General features: G+C 34.2%; 7 protein-coding genes across 9 annotated transcripts; 5 read left to right on the forward strand and 2 right to left on the reverse strand.

Annotated features, from left to right (window-relative positions):
• The first annotated feature begins 8 nt into the window (after positions 1–8).
• On the forward strand, positions 9–3475 carry LOC105287913. Of its 3 annotated transcripts, none has more exons than XM_011353780.3 (8): positions 9–296; positions 425–722; positions 804–963; positions 1042–1184; positions 1254–1450; positions 1546–1912; positions 1987–2208; positions 3053–3475. In XM_011353780.3, the coding sequence occupies exons 1-8, from the start codon at positions 180–182 to the stop codon at positions 3223–3225; spliced, it is 1677 nt and encodes a 558-aa protein (XP_011352082.1). In that variant the 5' UTR covers positions 9–179; the 3' UTR covers positions 3226–3475. The 3 variants fall into 3 exon arrangements, with proteins under 3 accessions (XP_011352082.1, XP_011352084.1, XP_011352085.1); XM_011353782.3 differs by having other exon boundaries at positions 10–296; positions 813–963; XM_011353783.2 differs by having other exon boundaries at positions 154–296; positions 450–722.
• Positions 3476–4132: 657 nt separating this feature from the next.
• On the forward strand, positions 4133–5772 carry LOC105287917. Its single transcript, XM_011353790.3, has 3 exons — positions 4133–4568; positions 4648–4952; positions 5026–5772. Exons 1-3 carry the CDS (start codon positions 4463–4465, stop codon positions 5263–5265), a joined length of 651 nt encoding a protein of 216 aa, XP_011352092.1. The 5' UTR covers positions 4133–4462; the 3' UTR covers positions 5266–5772.
• Positions 5773–5918: 146 nt separating this feature from the next.
• On the forward strand, positions 5919–7381 carry LOC113561391 (sulfiredoxin-1). The gene is made up of 2 exons (XM_026967857.1): positions 5919–6550; positions 6690–7381. Exons 1-2 carry the CDS (start codon positions 6277–6279, stop codon positions 6836–6838), a joined length of 423 nt encoding a protein of 140 aa, XP_026823658.1. The 5' UTR covers positions 5919–6276; the 3' UTR covers positions 6839–7381.
• Positions 7227–11625, reverse strand: LOC105287924 (cyclic AMP-dependent transcription factor ATF-6 alpha). The gene is made up of 9 exons (XM_011353799.3): positions 11505–11625; positions 11332–11433; positions 10710–10862; positions 10460–10647; positions 10150–10372; positions 9064–9617; positions 8690–8865; positions 7744–8366; positions 7227–7674 (listed from the first exon to the last, which is right to left on the reverse strand). The coding sequence occupies exons 2-9, from the start codon at positions 11408–11410 to the stop codon at positions 7418–7420; spliced, it is 2253 nt and encodes a 750-aa protein (XP_011352101.2). The 5' UTR covers positions 11411–11433; positions 11505–11625; the 3' UTR covers positions 7227–7417.
• Positions 11626–11863: 238 nt separating this feature from the next.
• LOC105287923 lies at positions 11864–13096 on the forward strand. The gene is made up of 2 exons (XM_011353798.3): positions 11864–12015; positions 12211–13096. Exons 1-2 carry the CDS (start codon positions 11998–12000, stop codon positions 12973–12975), a joined length of 783 nt encoding a protein of 260 aa, XP_011352100.2. The 5' UTR covers positions 11864–11997; the 3' UTR covers positions 12976–13096.
• LOC105287922 lies at positions 13075–14950 on the reverse strand. The gene is made up of 3 exons (XM_011353796.3): positions 14436–14950; positions 14277–14342; positions 13075–14143 (listed from the first exon to the last, which is right to left on the reverse strand). Exons 1-3 carry the CDS (start codon positions 14817–14819, stop codon positions 13289–13291), a joined length of 1305 nt encoding a protein of 434 aa, XP_011352098.1. The 5' UTR covers positions 14820–14950; the 3' UTR covers positions 13075–13288.
• Positions 14951–14959: 9 nt separating this feature from the next.
• LOC105287921 (vesicle transport protein SFT2C) lies at positions 14960–16308 on the forward strand. The gene is made up of 4 exons (XM_011353795.3): positions 14960–15052; positions 15155–15390; positions 15528–15679; positions 15749–16308. The coding sequence occupies exons 2-4, from the start codon at positions 15199–15201 to the stop codon at positions 16014–16016; spliced, it is 612 nt and encodes a 203-aa protein (XP_011352097.1). The 5' UTR covers positions 14960–15052; positions 15155–15198; the 3' UTR covers positions 16017–16308.
• Positions 16309–16362: the final 54 nt, after the last annotated feature.

Consider the following 16362-nt stretch of genomic DNA (forward strand, 5'->3'; position numbering starts at 1 on the left):
CCTTTGTCGTATGAATGTAACTTCTCTCTGGTAATATCAATCACTCATATGGTAAAAGCGTCTTAAACTTAACCTATAAAAGTGTGCATTGATTGGATTGAGAAATTGCTTGACGAAGCACTTGATATAGACATCGTGGCAAAACAAAACATATTCCAATTTATGTGCACATAATCGTAATGAACAGATTGACAGAAAATCCCGTTACGGCTATCAACTCATCATTTTACAAAAATGTATTTCTGCTTACACGGGTGGTACCACCATCTTCACGCTTTCAGCAGCATTTTAAGAAGGTACAAGGATAAATGGCTACAAAGCAGTATCATTAAGATTGTTTTTGTCTCGATTCTTTGTCAGCTGAAAATTTTTAATTCTTAGTATTCTTAATATTCTGTTTTTTATATTTTTCTTTTAATGGAAGGATATGTTTGATAAACCCAATACAGCGGGTTTCCTGCACGTATCCCATTATCTGTCGATTATATACAACGCAATGCTTTTCAAACAAATGGTCAAGTGGCCGATTGCGTGTAAAAAGGACGAAGCAACATACCGCATGGAAATAAGGAACTTTTTCTCCGTTCTGTCGCAAGACAATCCCGACATTAAATTCCCATCAATACTGATGTCCCATCTAGTCCTGTCGTGTGGAACGAAATTTCTGACCTTCATGTGGAAGTTGTCACAGCTTGCTCTCAGAACTTATATTAAAGAGGAACGTATGTATACTTCTCTCAGCACAAGATAGCCATATTTCTACCTCCAATCACTGATTAATTTAATATTAATCACTAAGGTAGATTCTTTAGTTCAAGGAGAATTGTATGCCCCACGTACAGGCCCAATGGATGATTTCACTATAACATATTTTAAGAATATAAATGCAGACATGCGCTGTAACATTGTAAACGCACATGAGGAAACAAAGAGAATTTGGGATGTTGCAAATAGCTTTATCAAGTAAACTTGGCTGTTTTCACTCAAAAGTAAATAATAAACTTGTGTGATCATTATACAATTATGCATTATGTATTTTAGGGATGAAATCAAAACATTGAATATGTATAAAGCAGAGATTTTTGAAAGAAAAGAGAGACTAAAAGAGTTAGTTTCTACTGTATCAGTTAACTTGTTAATTCAAGAACGATTGATGAATGTTGAAGATTCAGACATCATAGACTGTTAGTACTCACTAAATGTATCTTCACACAACTATTACTATTTTTACAATATTGCTTTCAATGTTACAGTATGGAAAATGGACATTCGGGCGAAGCTTCAATATATCTGTAGAAAGAATGAGGAATTTAAAAAATTCGAAGAATCTACTGCCCAGTTGTACAAAATTATCCGGAGAATAAAATCGAATTCCGAAATACTCGACGCAAATCAGTTTCCCAAAATTAGCTGTGATTCTTACTTGTTACGTACACAATTTTACGTGCAGGTAAAAGGATGATATTTACATCTTAGAATAGAATTCTTACACAATCTTCTTTTTTTTCTCTTTTCCAATTTAAACATTTAATGTATAATTTGTAGAAGGATGGCTCCTTTACGTTCTCCACTTTGTTATCACTGCTCTATATGACTTTAACGCAAATGCTATGTCGTATAAGTGCCGATTTCTCAGACATATCACCATACTCGTTACATATTCAAAACGCTTGCGATATTATGAAATCTCTGCAAAAACTATCTGTTGCGCTATATACAAAAGTGAACAATATGCTTAACGATGAACAATGTACTTCTCAAAAATTTGAAGATGTTTGCACCAATTGTAACACAGATAATTTACCGCTCACAAATCAAGATACATTTCCACAATCGCCTAAGATTAAGTTCAGCTTCAATCAATGTACAAATGATCTTTTTCACAAAAACTTGTGTTCACCTCTGATGGAAGGTGCTCGTTAAAATTATTCTGTTCTAAAATGGAAAGTAAATCAAAGAATAAAAATATACTAATATTTTTCACAGGCAAGCATAAACATTTATTTAAAAGGTACAAACGTGGAGATTGTATTGACGAACTGCCTACAGCATTATTGGATCTTACCAGTTCCTGGAGTAATATGAGTGGATGGCTATCTCCTCGTGCACACTGTACCAAGTATAAGAATATTTACAACGGGAAACCACTTTCACCACTCTATTCTCGGCTGTTAAATAATTCTAAATTGAAATCAAGGTGTTCCAAAGGTATTTACTATGACTTTCAATATCTTGATATCGATTCGTATTAAGGGGGAACACCACTGTGACGGCCCAATAAATTGCTACTTTTCATGAATTGTTTTTGCAAAGAAATAATAACTTACTAATTAACTTACTAATTAACATAATAATTAACTTTTTATGAAAATTGTTTTTGTATGTTTATTGTACATATGTTTATTTTTGTCCAATATATTCAATATATTGGAAAAAAATTATTAAAAAATATTAATATTTGTGCTTCCTGTGAGCGATGCCGTATACCACTATTTTGAAATCATGGGTGCATGGGAGCTCGTGCTGCATCTGAGTGGCACCTCTGAAATCAAAAATTCTTATGGCATTTTAAACTATATAAATGTAGTTTCAGTTAAGTGTAGGGATTTTTCGATACAGTAATTTTCAATAAAATGACGCAGCTTTAAACAAAAAGTTCGAAATTTAGCTAAAACATTTGTCCTCTTTTTTTTTAATTGCTTTTCAAAAACTAATTTTCCAATTAAAAAGATCCTACGCTTAACTGAAGACAATGGTGTTATGAACATTCTGTCCAAAGTTGAAGTCATTCGGATTAAAATTGGCCGAGATATGCGAGCTCCCAGCAAGGAAAATGTCATTTCGAGAAAAACGCAATCTCGTACTACGAAATCTCGAAATATACTATAGTTCCATTGCGAATTTCAACATAATATTTTAGGAACATATTTTTAAGACCTTAAGCATTACGAAAATGCAAAAAAAATTTCGAAATTTTTCAACCATCACAGTGGTGTTCCCCCTTAAAACAATTTGAAATAATTGGAAACTAAATCAACATATGTACTTCCAGAGAAAATGTGCAGCCCAAGTGTAAATTACGAGGCACTAAATCTGACACCGAAAAAACGTCATTTGGCATCAGAACATTTACTAATGAAGAACAATGGCAGAAAAACGAGAAATCTTTTTGACTCTGCTATGATAGTATCCTCGTCATGTGCATCTTCAGATGCGGAAAATTGACAAAACACAAATGCGGAATAAAAGTGTAGGATTTTAGATATCGAATTTTAGAAATTGTATAACTACTTTTAATGGTTATATAATTCTGATGATCATTTTATTTCGGTTATATAATTCGGTAAATATTGATTGTATGATTTGATAGAATAGTAATTGATGTGCTAAGTATTTAAAGATTTATGTGATAAAGCATTATTTAGACTTAATAATATTGATTTATATATTTAAATATAATGCATATATATAATCACGAGCGTCTTTCCTTTTAAAATCATGTTTTTACTACAGTATATACAGTGGTGCAACTGTGTGCAACTCATCTAATTTTGCGTATCATGAAATGGAGTATGTACTACGTATACTTGGAGTCAACACAGTAATGCCAATGTAAACTTTCACTGACTCTTTCTATTTGTCATTCTGTTCCTTTTTTTTAGCATATTACTGTAGTATATAAAATTGTAACAAAGTGTAAAACAAAATATCAATAATATATAACAAGATAAATAAGAGAAATAAAATAGAAAACTTGAAAATAATACATAACATGATAAAGATAACAGAAAGACATTTATTTATTTAGTTACATATTATAAATTATATCATATATATGTAATTATATTTATATAAAAAAAAGGTTTAATTTATTAGATTATTATATCTGTACGTGCACACATATTCGATATGCACACTCCACATTTTGTGGTACGCACACATCAAAGATACCGACCGAGCACCGAGAGTTACGCCACTGTAGAGACTTTACTAGAAGTCTGTTCTTTTAGCTGCACTGCTGAACTAGTGCAATACGGTTAAAGTGAGACAAGTATATTTTTTCTCACTCTAACTTATTGCACCACTTCAGCAGTGCAGCTAAAAAGAACAGACCTTAGAACTAGAACCAGTGCGCAAGTATGTGAAAGAGCTCTTCTCTTTATTGTTTTGTTTTAGCGGCATGACTGCTTGGAGACAATAGCCACTATCACAACAGCTGTTTCAAATTATACGATTTCTATCACGCGAGATTCGTGCGGAATAATATTTAGCCTTCCCCATTTATACATAGTACATCACATATACGGAACAGCATGCAGATCTCATCTTCGAACGATGTCATGAGCCAATAAGCAAGAGGATTTTGTTTTCTGTGGTTATGGCATAGTGCAAGTGCATGGACGCGTTATACAGAGATTTGTATAGTAATCAATGCATGTAATTAATGTGATTAAATTCAATAATGGCCGAAATCGATGCTAAAAGAGAGGCGAGGAGGCGGCGAATATTAGAGAACTCGGAAAGTCGATTGCGCAAAATTACAAAGCGCAATCCCGAGAGTATCAAGGGTAAATATAAAACAATAAAACAAAGTTATCAAAAATAATGAATATTTTCAGACTCATTCAAGAGGAAAATATTTTGTAGATAATTATAAACGAGTGGAGGACGACAATCTTGAAGTGCGGTCAAATTTGGAAGAATATGACATCAGAAATGGTATATGTAGTGCTGTTAGTGAAAAAGAATTGCAAGATTATAGGAGACTCGATGAAGATAGACATGACAGCCTCCCAAGTGACTTAGATGATAGCGAAAAGCGTGTATCCGAGCCAGTATCCAGAGTGGAGTTTATGTTATGCACACTGCTGTTTAGTCGTATCAATTTTGTTCTGCTAGCCATAGTTGTCAACATTTTACTATTGCTGAAGCTGGATAACTTGTTTGGACAGGTAATGCACAGATGATTTAGTTTAATTAAATATATATCAATGCTTCACACGTAACCTGGGTCAATATTTGCAGACGATCATTATACCATACTCATTACTGATGCTGGGGCGCCTGTACAGTTGTAACAGATTTCACGTAGTGCAAGACGGCAGTTTATTGATCACTGCATTAATATTGTGCAATATCAAGCCCAAATTGATTTACAAGTTCAAAACGTCACTCACGCTGCTCATTTTTCTACTCGATGACTTTGGTTTGTATATGTTTAGTTTTGTGTTGATTCGCTACGTTGTCGTCTGTTACTATCAGTAACAGTACTGCAATAGCGACAAGTGTGCAATCGCTTATGATAGTCGAAGTAACAAAGTGAAGTGTGGACGTAAACTGAACGTGAGAAACTTGATTGGTGAGAACATTCTACAATGTCAGGAGGAAGACAGGATGTTTTTAAGAGAATATAAATTTCGATGTGGGTATATCGTGTCATGAGACTTTTAGGTAAAATGTAGAAATAAAATTTCTACATCTTCAGTATCTTGCATTGTGACATTTGCTACATTCATCGAACTCAACAGTTGAACATTACTAAATTTTCTGTTGAATGACCAACCTGGAACATCGTTCAGTGGAAAAGTTAGGAACATTGTCCAACTGTTGAATCTACTGGATGCAGCAATTAACTGCAAGGTGATTTGGACTGGGTGATTGTCAATGGTTTGTCAGTGCTGTGGCAAATGGCCATTAAACTTCACCATATGTGTAATATATTTGTAAAAAACATATTTTGTACAAAAATTAAAATAGTTCTTTTACCATTTACATCGGTAACATCTGATATTTTATTTTTATTTTATAATTACACCGTCCTTTAAGTACTCTTCCTATAAAAGTATTACATTACATTATATGAGTGACAATACATGAAAGAAAAAAGAAATGAACATAACCTAATAGTCTTAGGTAGATAAACCTTTCATTGATGTATTAAAAATGCACATATATTTCACGATCAACGAATGACTGAGCAAATGCAAATGAGAATGAATACAAGTGAATGCAAGTCACGTATATTTATCCAATTTATACGATTAGAATTCCTTAAAACACGATCCATTTGTTCATCTTTTTTAAGAAAAATTGATTAAAAAATTTGTAAATAATTTGAAAGTCATAATAATGAAATGTACCGTACACTGCGTACAGATGTACATACATTGTAAATTATTTTCTGATGCAACAGCAAACACAACAAGTAGCACACATACAATTGATATGTTTTTATTGCTGAGTGCAACGTGCAAGTACATTCTTTCGAGCGAATGAATGACGCAATGTTTACGAGTTTTCAATAGATTTACGCGCGTGCAACCGCGTCGCAACCGCAAAATGATACGGAGAGGTATGTGTCAAATGGCCAGTTCGATTCATTCGAATCCTCATGCCGAGGTATACGAGATGCCGATGAACGTGATTATTAGACCTCTCCCAGCTGTAATAAACGAAGAGAAGGTTCAGAGTCTAATGAGTACGTTGAAAAACGTCGAGACCGAGCACACGGTTCCACCTATTGATGTTCTGTGGATCAAAGGTAGTGAAGGTAAAGTTTTTTTTATTTTACCGGATTTATAAAATGATTACGTAAAGTAATTTTTATTAAATTGATACTAGATATTGCACTGAATCATCATTAGATCGTAGACTGTCTAAAAGGTTAACATTACTTTTCTTGTATTTAGATGGCGATTATTATTATTCCTTTGGTGGTTGTCATCGTTACGCTGCTCACCAACGTTTAGGTAAAACGTCCATTAAAGCCAAAATAATCCAATCAACGTTGACAGACTTACGATGTTACTTGGGGAATTCTACACCGGACTTGAAATAATGTTTTAAATGTCACACATATGTACGTATGTGTGTATATTCGCATTTTATTATACATATCGTTGCAGATGTCGAATTAAGATTAAATATATAGTATTTATCAAAAAATGACAAAAAAAATAGAATTAGAATTAATTTACTTTTTACATAGACAAATAATATACATATTGGTGTACATAAATGTCTAATACTTATATAAAAGTATATCTTGAGGATCAAAGAAACTAATTGTGCTTGTATCATCGTAATATTGAATCAGTCAAAACATTGGATTCAAATTAAATTTGCTTTTGCATTGACTGACCCAACAGATATAATATGCATTGATGTTCTTATTCATTATACAAAAGCTTTGTGTGCATTCTTTATTTATTAAAAGTTTTCTGCTATTTTATTCAAAGATAATTAAATAAAGTATTTTATCACAGATAGGAAGAAAAAAAGCAAGATGAAAACATCAAATAGCACAATTTTCATTTGATAGTTTTCTTAAATTTGTAGTACGACAGTGAATTGTGTCTGTGATAATAAAGAAAACTCAAGATCAAAATCTCAAGGTCCCTAATACGATTCATACTCGTTACGCGATATCTTTTCTATATCGTTGCTTTCGATTTGCTTCCCGCATAAAATACGGTTTGTAATTTCTAGTAAGATTGGCCACGGATGGGTCAACTATGTCCTCAACGGAGTGAGATCGGTCCGATTGACTTGTGGATTTACCGTTTCGTAAGTGAACAGGTATAATAGACTGTTGCAAATGCAACAATTGCGTATTTGTTACTTCGCAGTCGATTTGCATCATTGTTATATGATTAGGTGGCGTTGAAAAAGTGCCTGGAAAAAAAAAGAAAGGGAGAGATATTATCGTTATGTCGGCCGAATTAATTATTAACATTAACTTACCATTTATCGACACAGCAGGTAGAACTAGAGACATTTTAGGCCTAGCTGTGTCGTTCTTCCGGGAAGCTGGCAAAAGCAAATGCTCGCCACTAAACCAGACGACGTAGAACGTATCGTCTTTCCTCCCTAAAGCCTCGAACAGAGAAGCGTGTTTGCTCAATATCGGAGAAAATACTTGGACCGCGTTGTCGTTTGAATATTGATCATCAACATCATGAACATCGATCATTTTCTGCATAGTCTTTAGTTTTCTGTCACGTGGTAAGTACAGCCTTCTCTTCGGCTTTTCTTCCAACGACGATCTCGACAATGCTACGTTCGACATATTCGTTAATTTCATTTCTTTTAACGTGGTCCGATTATCCTGATCAGATTCACCATCGATCCAGCGTCTTAGCTCACTATCTAGACGTATAGACTCGCTCTGATTGATATACATTGGGCATACTGGCTGTATTGGTATGCTCTTGTTAAAATTCTCGTCGATTTGATCATTCATACTGTTATTTCCATCAACCGTCCAGAGTAATCTTCTCGTGTGTACATTATGCGTAATGTCTGGCATAATTATTTGCAAATTATCGGGATTAGTTTTCAACTGTAAATCCTGTGAAAACGATCCGCTTGAACGGAAAAATGTGTTTTACTTTTTTTTTGCTGAGGATAAAAGTACATCGTACTTAGTGCAAGACATACATATACATGCGTGATAACCTTCAATTTTTTTAAAGAAATTAAAAATTTTAGTCTTGAAAGCAATTTAAAATTATTTAAAATTGAAACGTAATAAAAATTCTCTATTTAGACACGTGTGTGCGTAAATCTCATTACATCTAAATTTTTTATTAATTTATCAAAAGATTTCGAACAAGAGTTTCAAGTATAAACGATTACATGTTAAAAATGTACGTGGAAAAATAAATCGTAATGTTATTTTCATATTTACCTACGGCAATTAACATGGATGGATATTACGAAGGCCAAAAATAGAAAGATAGCAAAGCGTTTCCTTGAAGTAGTTTTCAGTAATGACCCCAAACTTGAATTACCAGATTTGTCATTTTCACATATAATACTGTCCTTCATTTCTATCCTTAATTTCTGCTTTAAGATGTCGTTCTCCTAAAGAAAAAAAATGTGTATGTAAAAATTACATGAAAATTATTAGGAATATCTTTGTAAAAACAATTCTCATATTTTATGTATCTCTTTAAAATAATTCTCATATTTTTATGTCTTTAAAAATAATTTTCATATTTCTTGTTAGAAATTTGTAAGAAAATCTTATGTGTACACCTGAATCGTCATAGAGTCACTTACCAATTTTAGCTGCTTGTTCTCTTCTTTCAAGTCAGATACCTGTCGTTCCAGAGAGGATACGTATTCTTTTCTCTTTTTACGCGAGAGACAAGCAGATTCCCTGTTCTTTATCATCCTTTGTTGTCTCTTGTATGCTTTTAATCTATATTCCTCATCCTCTTTTGGTAAATTTACGTTTGCTTCCGATTTCATAATTAGTGGGCTGGAACTTGTTTTATTTTGCATTAATGGAAATGGTATATTATTTCTTATGGAATCGTGAACAATATTACATAGTACGGAATCATTGTTCAGAATGCTAGGGGCAACCACAGACTCGGCAATGTTCACCGGACGAATGTTTGACATAGTATTGATTATTTTTACATTGCGTGGAAACATAGTACTCTTGGTTTCACTCTGCTTGCCCTCCAATTCACGCATAAAACTTGATGAATTCTGTGTACTAATAGGTTCAGTTTCCGATAATGTTCGAGAAGATAACATTTGCTCTGGCTTTGTATATCTCATTACCTTTGCACAGTTTTGAAAAGTGATCACATTGTGCTGTTTACCTAGTGATATAAAATATATGCTTTTCTAATAACGTAATATAATATAATGTTAAAATCATAATCATATATAGATTATATATATGAATATCGTTTATTATTTGTAAAAGGTAAGTGATAGAAAGCTGGGAATTTTTTATGAAATTGTTTTGAAGGTACTTCTATAACGAAAGTAATCAGTGCTGAATATGATGACTCGTAAGGATAACTGTTTATTTTAAAAATCATTGAAAGTAGGGATATATTTCTTTTTTAAGCAATTTGACATTTAACATTTACTGCATTCAGCAGACACAACGTTCACTGGGAGGTCAGTGAGCTCTTTCATCTAATTGGTATATTCCGTTAGATCTAAAAATATATGCCAATTGGATGAAGGATTCAGTGGAAAATCTAGTAACGTTGTTCAACTGTTGAGTTGAGTCTGCTGAATGTAGCAATTGCTCTTCCTATCTCTTACCATCAAGTAAAATACAATGCAGACAAACAGAAAGAATCAATATATAACGTAACAGTAATATAACAGTATTCGCACCATCTTTTCCAATATCTGCAGGCCACATAAAACTGTGTTCAGCATTATCTGCTTTCGCAAGACTGTAAGTTGCGTGCTTTATATTGTGCTGGTTGACAGATACATCCTTTTGTATACTATTAACCTGCTGCATTGCATTTGACGCGAACGATGAAGCTTGAGATGATTGCGGTGACGAGAGTGTACACTGTAGAGCAGGGAGCAGTGGTGCATTGAACCTGAACTAGAAAAAGAAAGACCAATTATGAGAGTCACATAATTTAGATTCTTACTTCTTAAAGCGCTATGTACGGAATACTTTTATTCCTACATTTTCTATTGAATCCGAGACATCTTGTACCAAACTTGTAATTTGTCCATTTGAATCACCACTAGGTTCTAAATGAACGGTTGATGTCAAGTTAACAGGTGACATAAAAGTATATCGCGCATCAGGAGGACTTTCAGGTTCTGATTTAATTTCATTTTTTATTTCACTGATTCCTTCAAGTTCAGATTCTGCAAATTTGCGAAAATGAAAAACAAGTTGTTCCTTGGAAAAATCCCATTTCTCTACCTACCTGAAGTATTTTCTAGATTAAATTCTAACTCTTCGAACAATGGGAAAGACGATGTCTCTGTTGCCATCTCTTTTTCTTCCATTCCTAGAGCCATTCCTAGTTTACTACTGAATATTCCATACACGTCATCATTAGAGCAAGCAAAATCGGTGCCTGTAAAAAGAGTACAATTACTGACAATATAATATTGATACACATTCAAATACAGTTATTTGTAATCTCTCTATTTAATAGAGGCAATTTTATCGATGCCTTTAGGTTCAATGGATAGCTTGGGTCGATTTACATAAGAAAAATGTTTTCATTTAATTATACACCCCAGGATAATTTTCTTGTTTACTGACTTAATAATTTATCGTTACAGAATTGCATGCACAAAGTAAATAAGAAAATGTTAAAAAACCATGAAATAAAAACAATTTTTCAGATTCCAATTGAGAATGTTCACGAAAGATGTCATCTATGTTTTATAACATTTCTAACTTCTATAAATCTAGTGAATTATACAACATACGTATGCTTGAAATAAGTAATCTATACATAGATCTTATACGTATACACAAAGGCAAGCTAAATTACGATACATAAGAATATTTAACGTGTAATTAAAACAATACTTAACCTAAAAAGTCGGATGGGAACATCTCTGCATCTGGTACCCTTACAGTGCTTTGTTGACATCCCGGTTCTATGCTCGGCATATTTTATTCGACGAACCGAAAAGCTGATGATATATATAGGATGTATTAAGTATCAAGATTGAAAAAATTTAAAACCTACTTAGAGATACATTACCTTGCCGCATGGGTCTCCCTTTATTTATATAGTTATCTTTGACTATATAATATCGAAGATGTTGGATACACTTTTCAATACCGTGAATGGGAGTGCTGGGCTGCGTTCGAAAACTCTACTCTGATCACTCTTGTATCTTTCTCACTCCAACGCAACGAGGTTACCAAGGCAGGATTTTGGAACGCACCCTGAGAAATGGAACCCCTAGGTTTGTCACGTCGCTTACTCCAACATGCTCCTATTCGCCCCAACGCGCTCCAATGACCAATACTGTCATTTTATCCGTGACCCAAGTGCTCCCTGGTGTATGTACATACACTGGAGCATGCGACGCGACAAACCTCCTGTAATCGGCACCAATCACAAAACATCGTCGCGCGCATCTCGGTAGCGCGAATCTCTCTCTACTTTTCTGACGCGCCATGCACTTTTTGACTTTTGTTTTTGACAGTTTGTTGACAGCAACAAAGTTCCAGTGAAAACAGTTGATCGAATGGATAACAATAGCGAGGTAGATCAATTTTTCTACAGTATTTAACTTAAGATTTTTTATTTGAGAATATAGAAACTACTCGTAGAAGAAAATATAAAGAATCTTAAACAATATGAATATGCTGTATTATTAGTACAACTTCATTAATAATATCTAATAAAGAAAGATAATCATTTTATGAAGTTAAGTTAAATAACAATGAATTGATGATAGATAGCACCGCTCTCGTACAGTGAGTCCATTTCTGCTCTTACGACTGGAGTTGCAAAGGGTCACAATGGAAATGTACCCACAGAAGAAGTTTCCTTACTTCGACACTTGCAGAGAGGAATATCGGAAACGACGGAAGAAAACGCAGTATTCACAAAGGAAGTCACAAGTTTCTTATCAAAATTGAATCTCGAGATTAAGGTATTACCCAATGACATAAAAGAGGGCCTGGAAAAAGTGTCTTTCATCCTGAAAAACGAGAAACTGCTTGAATTTGATGAAACAGCATTACGTGTAGCCAAGGAGCAAAAGATTATAAAGGAGAAGAGGCAACAGAGGGAAGAGAAGCAGATGTCATTGATATACGATAAGCTACTTAAAAATTCCACTAAACTGCAAACAAAGCTCGACCATCTGCATAGCGCAGTTGATACCCTCAAAGACACGATTGATGAGACAGAGAAGGATAGGGACAGTCTGTACTGCAACAAGGTGTTCTTATCTACAAAGCTGAAAGAGTATGAGCAAGCTGTGGAGAAATTAGAAGCAGATCTGAGTGGCATGCAGGTTGACGAGCAGTATCCTGAGAAAATACTAGATAAATATAACCTTTACTTGGAAAGGAAAAGTAAATTGGCAAATCTCAACCAATCTCTCGCTCAGTACGGTGAACTACCACCTAATTTGTTTCAAGCCGAGTTACTAGTGGAAAGCAAAAAAAAAGAATATGAGAATTTAGAACAGCTGTTTCTAGAAGAGACACACTGAATTTTATTTTCAAAGTTTTTAATTCGATATCATATGCGAGTTGTATATCTTCCTCATGGACAATCGATTTTTATTACATTAAAACTAAAGTCAAAGAAATATTGTTAATAAACTGTATATTTAAAATAAAAGAATTTACAAAGATCTCTATATACGATTTTTTGGTTCTCTACGATCATACAAAGTCGTTAGAACCGCGCGATTAATCATCTAAACGAACAAAATGGTAAAATCACAAAGATACTTCTGACGGTTAAACGTAAACGCATCAGACGGCATAATGCATTAAATTATCCAAAGTTGTGCGATGATTTTAGAAACCGTATTTCGATTTCGTTTGTTTCCGTGTCATTCTATTCTGAGACCATTGGTTCTTCAGTTCTAGCTCCATTGCTTTAGCTTGATGCGCCAGATACGTTATCTGATGTTTCTTCTTGGATTGAGAATTGATTCCGCAACTCTGCATGGATACCGGTCTCTGTACAGGCTCCTCCGTCAGTGCCTTTACCAACCACTCTCTTTCGTCTGGTTTTATATCTTCCCCGTTAATCTCGATTATATTCACCTCGTCAATCTCTTTATCCTTGCGCTTCACGCCTCGCTTTCCGCACAGATATTCAATCGCCTTTTCATCGAAGGCTATGTTACCTTCCATATCGACGTTGTATTCTTGCTCAGGAACAGGTAACTTTGGACCAACTTCTGCTTTGTTTTTCAATAATATCTCTTCTTTGGGTAAGTTCATAACATTACTAGTTAACGTTTTACTCGAATTATCCAACTCGTCACTCATTAATACATTCAGATTACTAAAAGATGAACTCTGTAGTCTATCTTCTGTATGCTTGACGAATGGAGTTTCTTCAATATTCGAGTCGAACAATTCTACTGTAGAATCATCCAGTGTACTTTTGCTCACAGTTAGCCCGAAGAAATCCATTGCTGTATCTTCTTCATCATCGGAAAATTCGTTATGCGATTTATCTGCAATTAACTTTCTTGTTTTAAGATTATTTTTCTGGCTTCTACCGGCTTCTACCGATACATTTGCTTGCTGAACATTGGTTTTTGCTGCTGCATTCTTAACAGTTTGGGGTATCAGAAGTGTATTATTTATCTTAATATCTTTCTTTGGTGGTACCAAGAGGGCAAAGAGTCCACATCCTTTCTATAATAACATACATTTTATTCTAAATAAATGTATTTGATGATGTAAATAATAAAATTAATATGAATGAGAGATAATGTAATAATAAAGTCTATACTGAATAATACTATCAAATGCATAGTGTTAAACTTACCTGTGATGGTTGTACAATTCTAGTTGGCTTCTCCTCCTTCTCGCTTTCCTCTTCGATATCCTTAAACTGATAATTTATATACATATTTAATTAATTTTTACACAGAAAGACTTAATTATTATTAATGAAATTTACTTTCTCTGAACAGTTTATGCTTACTTCTGATAAAGAAGGCACTGTTATCTTTATTGTTTGCTTTTTTGCTGGCTTTGCAGATTGATACTTTCTTTCTTTCTTCAATAAAATATCATCACTCTCTTCGATATTTTCCATACAATTGAAGCTTTTGGGTTTTGGCAGTACAGTGAGGAAATCCTTAAAGTCTTTTGTATTGTTACTTTCTTTCTCCTCCTCCTCCCTGTCGTTTGTACCATGTGAAATTGCTTCTGGAGCAGATAATAACAACTTCGAGTCTGTTTGCACAGTTACAGTTTCTATCGCCTTGTCATCCGCCTTGCTCGCAATAATCGTGCTGGCAGATTCATTCTCCTCATTTTCGGAGTCTTCATCACTGTTGTCGTACGCCACGAGAGAGAGACTCATTTTTAATCAGAAATATATATTTTACATATCTCAACGCAAATTTACGTTCACTAAATGTAAACCAGTTGACTGAATCTGTGACTAATAGACCAGACCAGATGACTAAACAGAGGTGAAATCGGTGAAACGTTTAAAAGCGCCTCGATAGTCGATACGCACAATACGTGGACATTCGACTAGCCAGAGGCTAAAAACTCAGTCGGTAACACACTACATCTGATTCCGTGCCGATTGTGAGTGCATTTTATACTTTCAAAAAGTTTTCATTTTTTCAAATAACGTATGTTTATTAATGAGATAATACAAAAGAGCGTTTATTATGTTTTTTTACACAGGTTCCCCCATGTGCCGACTGTCGGCGGGAATTTGACACAATAAAATGGCCGATCTCAGCAAGGAACTCAACGAGTATCTTCTCAGCAACAAAAATGAAAAGCAATATAAAGTTACTATTCCCTCGGTGGCGATACCGAAAGCGAATTTCGGAGCGTGGTTCAAAAAGGGCACCGATGAAACAATGGAAGACGCAGGATGGATTCAAAGATCGCAAAGAGCGTGTTGTCCTGCTATGGTAGTGCACTTTTTCATAACCTCTCAAATCGCGTACATATGAGTCACTGTTCATGCTGTCATTAATTTGAAGAATTAAGACAGAGAGAGAGAGAGAGAGAGAGGATTCTCTGACAAAATATGTTTTCATTCCGGCAGACGAGGACACAAAGACTCATTTCTTTTGCTGTTTGTTTTCTTCTGGGGCTATTGTGCTTCTGTCTGTCAGCAGTCTACATCCCTGTATTGTTGCTCAAGGCAAGAAAATTTGCTCTGCTTTATTCCTTGGGGAGCCTTTTCTTTCTAATGAGGTATGTCTGACCGCGTATCTGAGAAATAGCGATGCGAGTGTAAGCATTTATAAAAACTCTTTTTTATAGTTTTTGTTTCTTGTGGGGAGCGAGTTATGTCAAATCGTTATTCATGACTGAGAAGAGATGCTTCACAGTTTTATACTTTGTGACGTTAGCGGGAACACTCTATTGCGCTCTACACCTGCAGTCGACACCTTTGACAGTATTATGTGCTATTTTACAGTTGTTAGCTATGTTATCTTTCCTGATAAGTCACATACCAGGAGGTACGACTGGTCTTATGTTCTTCACAAGAATATTTAAATCATCTGTAAAGTCAAGTCTACCTGTATGATACGATTATTGCTCTCGAGATATTTTATTAATGATGGAAATAATAATGATAATAATAATATCATTGTTTCAATTTTTTAAGTAACATGCATGAGAGTCTATATTGTAAGAAACACGAATGCGCGTTAAATGAATGAAAATGTTTGTACATTTAATTACTATTGTTATTAGTCTTAATACATAAAAGACTGACTTAAATCCCTATTTTGATACCTGAAATCAGATTATTATGTACACTATTAAATATTAGTCTAGTGCAAGTGCAGAAAAACTAATAAATATTTTTGTTACCATGTCCGATGTTAAATGCTTTAAACATCAATATACATGTTTCAACTCGTTTAATT

This window comes from Ooceraea biroi, chromosome 2 (genome assembly GCF_003672135.1).
Source record: "Ooceraea biroi isolate clonal line C1 chromosome 2, Obir_v5.4, whole genome shotgun sequence".
In the NCBI taxonomy this organism is placed as follows: domain Eukaryota; kingdom Metazoa; phylum Arthropoda; class Insecta; order Hymenoptera; family Formicidae; genus Ooceraea; species Ooceraea biroi.

Coding starts and splice junctions, on each gene's coding strand:
- LOC105287921 (XM_011353795.3), top strand. CDS start 15,199: ATGGCCGATCTCAGCAAGGAACTCAACGAGTATCTTCTCAGCAACAAA. Junction 15,391..15,527: donor GAGCGTGTTGTCCTGCTATG/GTAGTGCACTTT, acceptor TCATTCCGGCAG/ACGAGGACACAAAGACTCAT. Junction 15,680..15,748: donor AGCCTTTTCTTTCTAATGAG/GTATGTCTGACC, acceptor TCTTTTTTATAG/TTTTTGTTTCTTGTGGGGAG.
- LOC105287922 (XM_011353796.3), bottom strand. CDS start 14,819: ATGAGTCTCTCTCTCGTGGCGTACGACAACAGTGATGAAGACTCCGAA. Junction 14,343..14,435: donor CAGTGCCTTCTTTATCAGAA/GTAAGCATAAAC, acceptor ATAAATTATCAG/TTTAAGGATATCGAAGAGGA. Junction 14,144..14,276: donor GAATTGTACAACCATCACAG/GTAAGTTTAACA, acceptor ATGTTATTATAG/AAAGGATGTGGACTCTTTGC.
- LOC105287917 (XM_011353790.3), top strand. CDS start 4,463: ATGGCCGAAATCGATGCTAAAAGAGAGGCGAGGAGGCGGCGAATATTA. Junction 4,569..4,647: donor CAATCCCGAGAGTATCAAGG/GTAAATATAAAA, acceptor AATATTTTGTAG/ATAATTATAAACGAGTGGAG. Junction 4,953..5,025: donor TGGATAACTTGTTTGGACAG/GTAATGCACAGA, acceptor CAATATTTGCAG/ACGATCATTATACCATACTC.
- LOC113561391 (XM_026967857.1), top strand. CDS start 6,277: ATGACGCAATGTTTACGAGTTTTCAATAGATTTACGCGCGTGCAACCG. Junction 6,551..6,689: donor GTGGATCAAAGGTAGTGAAG/GTAAAGTTTTTT, acceptor TCTTGTATTTAG/ATGGCGATTATTATTATTCC.
- LOC105287924 (XM_011353799.3), bottom strand. CDS start 11,410: ATGCCGAGCATAGAACCGGGATGTCAACAAAGCACTGTAAGGGTACCA. Junction 10,373..10,459: donor TCTCGGATTCAATAGAAAAT/GTAGGAATAAAA, acceptor TTCTTTTTCTAG/TTCAGGTTCAATGCACCACT. Junction 7,675..7,743: donor ACCTGCTGTGTCGATAAATG/GTAAGTTAATGT, acceptor TTTTTTTTCCAG/GCACTTTTTCAACGCCACCT.
- LOC105287913 (XM_011353780.3), top strand. CDS start 180: ATGAACAGATTGACAGAAAATCCCGTTACGGCTATCAACTCATCATTT. Junction 1,451..1,545: donor GTACACAATTTTACGTGCAG/GTAAAAGGATGA, acceptor TATAATTTGTAG/AAGGATGGCTCCTTTACGTT. Junction 1,913..1,986: donor GTGTTCACCTCTGATGGAAG/GTGCTCGTTAAA, acceptor TATTTTTCACAG/GCAAGCATAAACATTTATTT.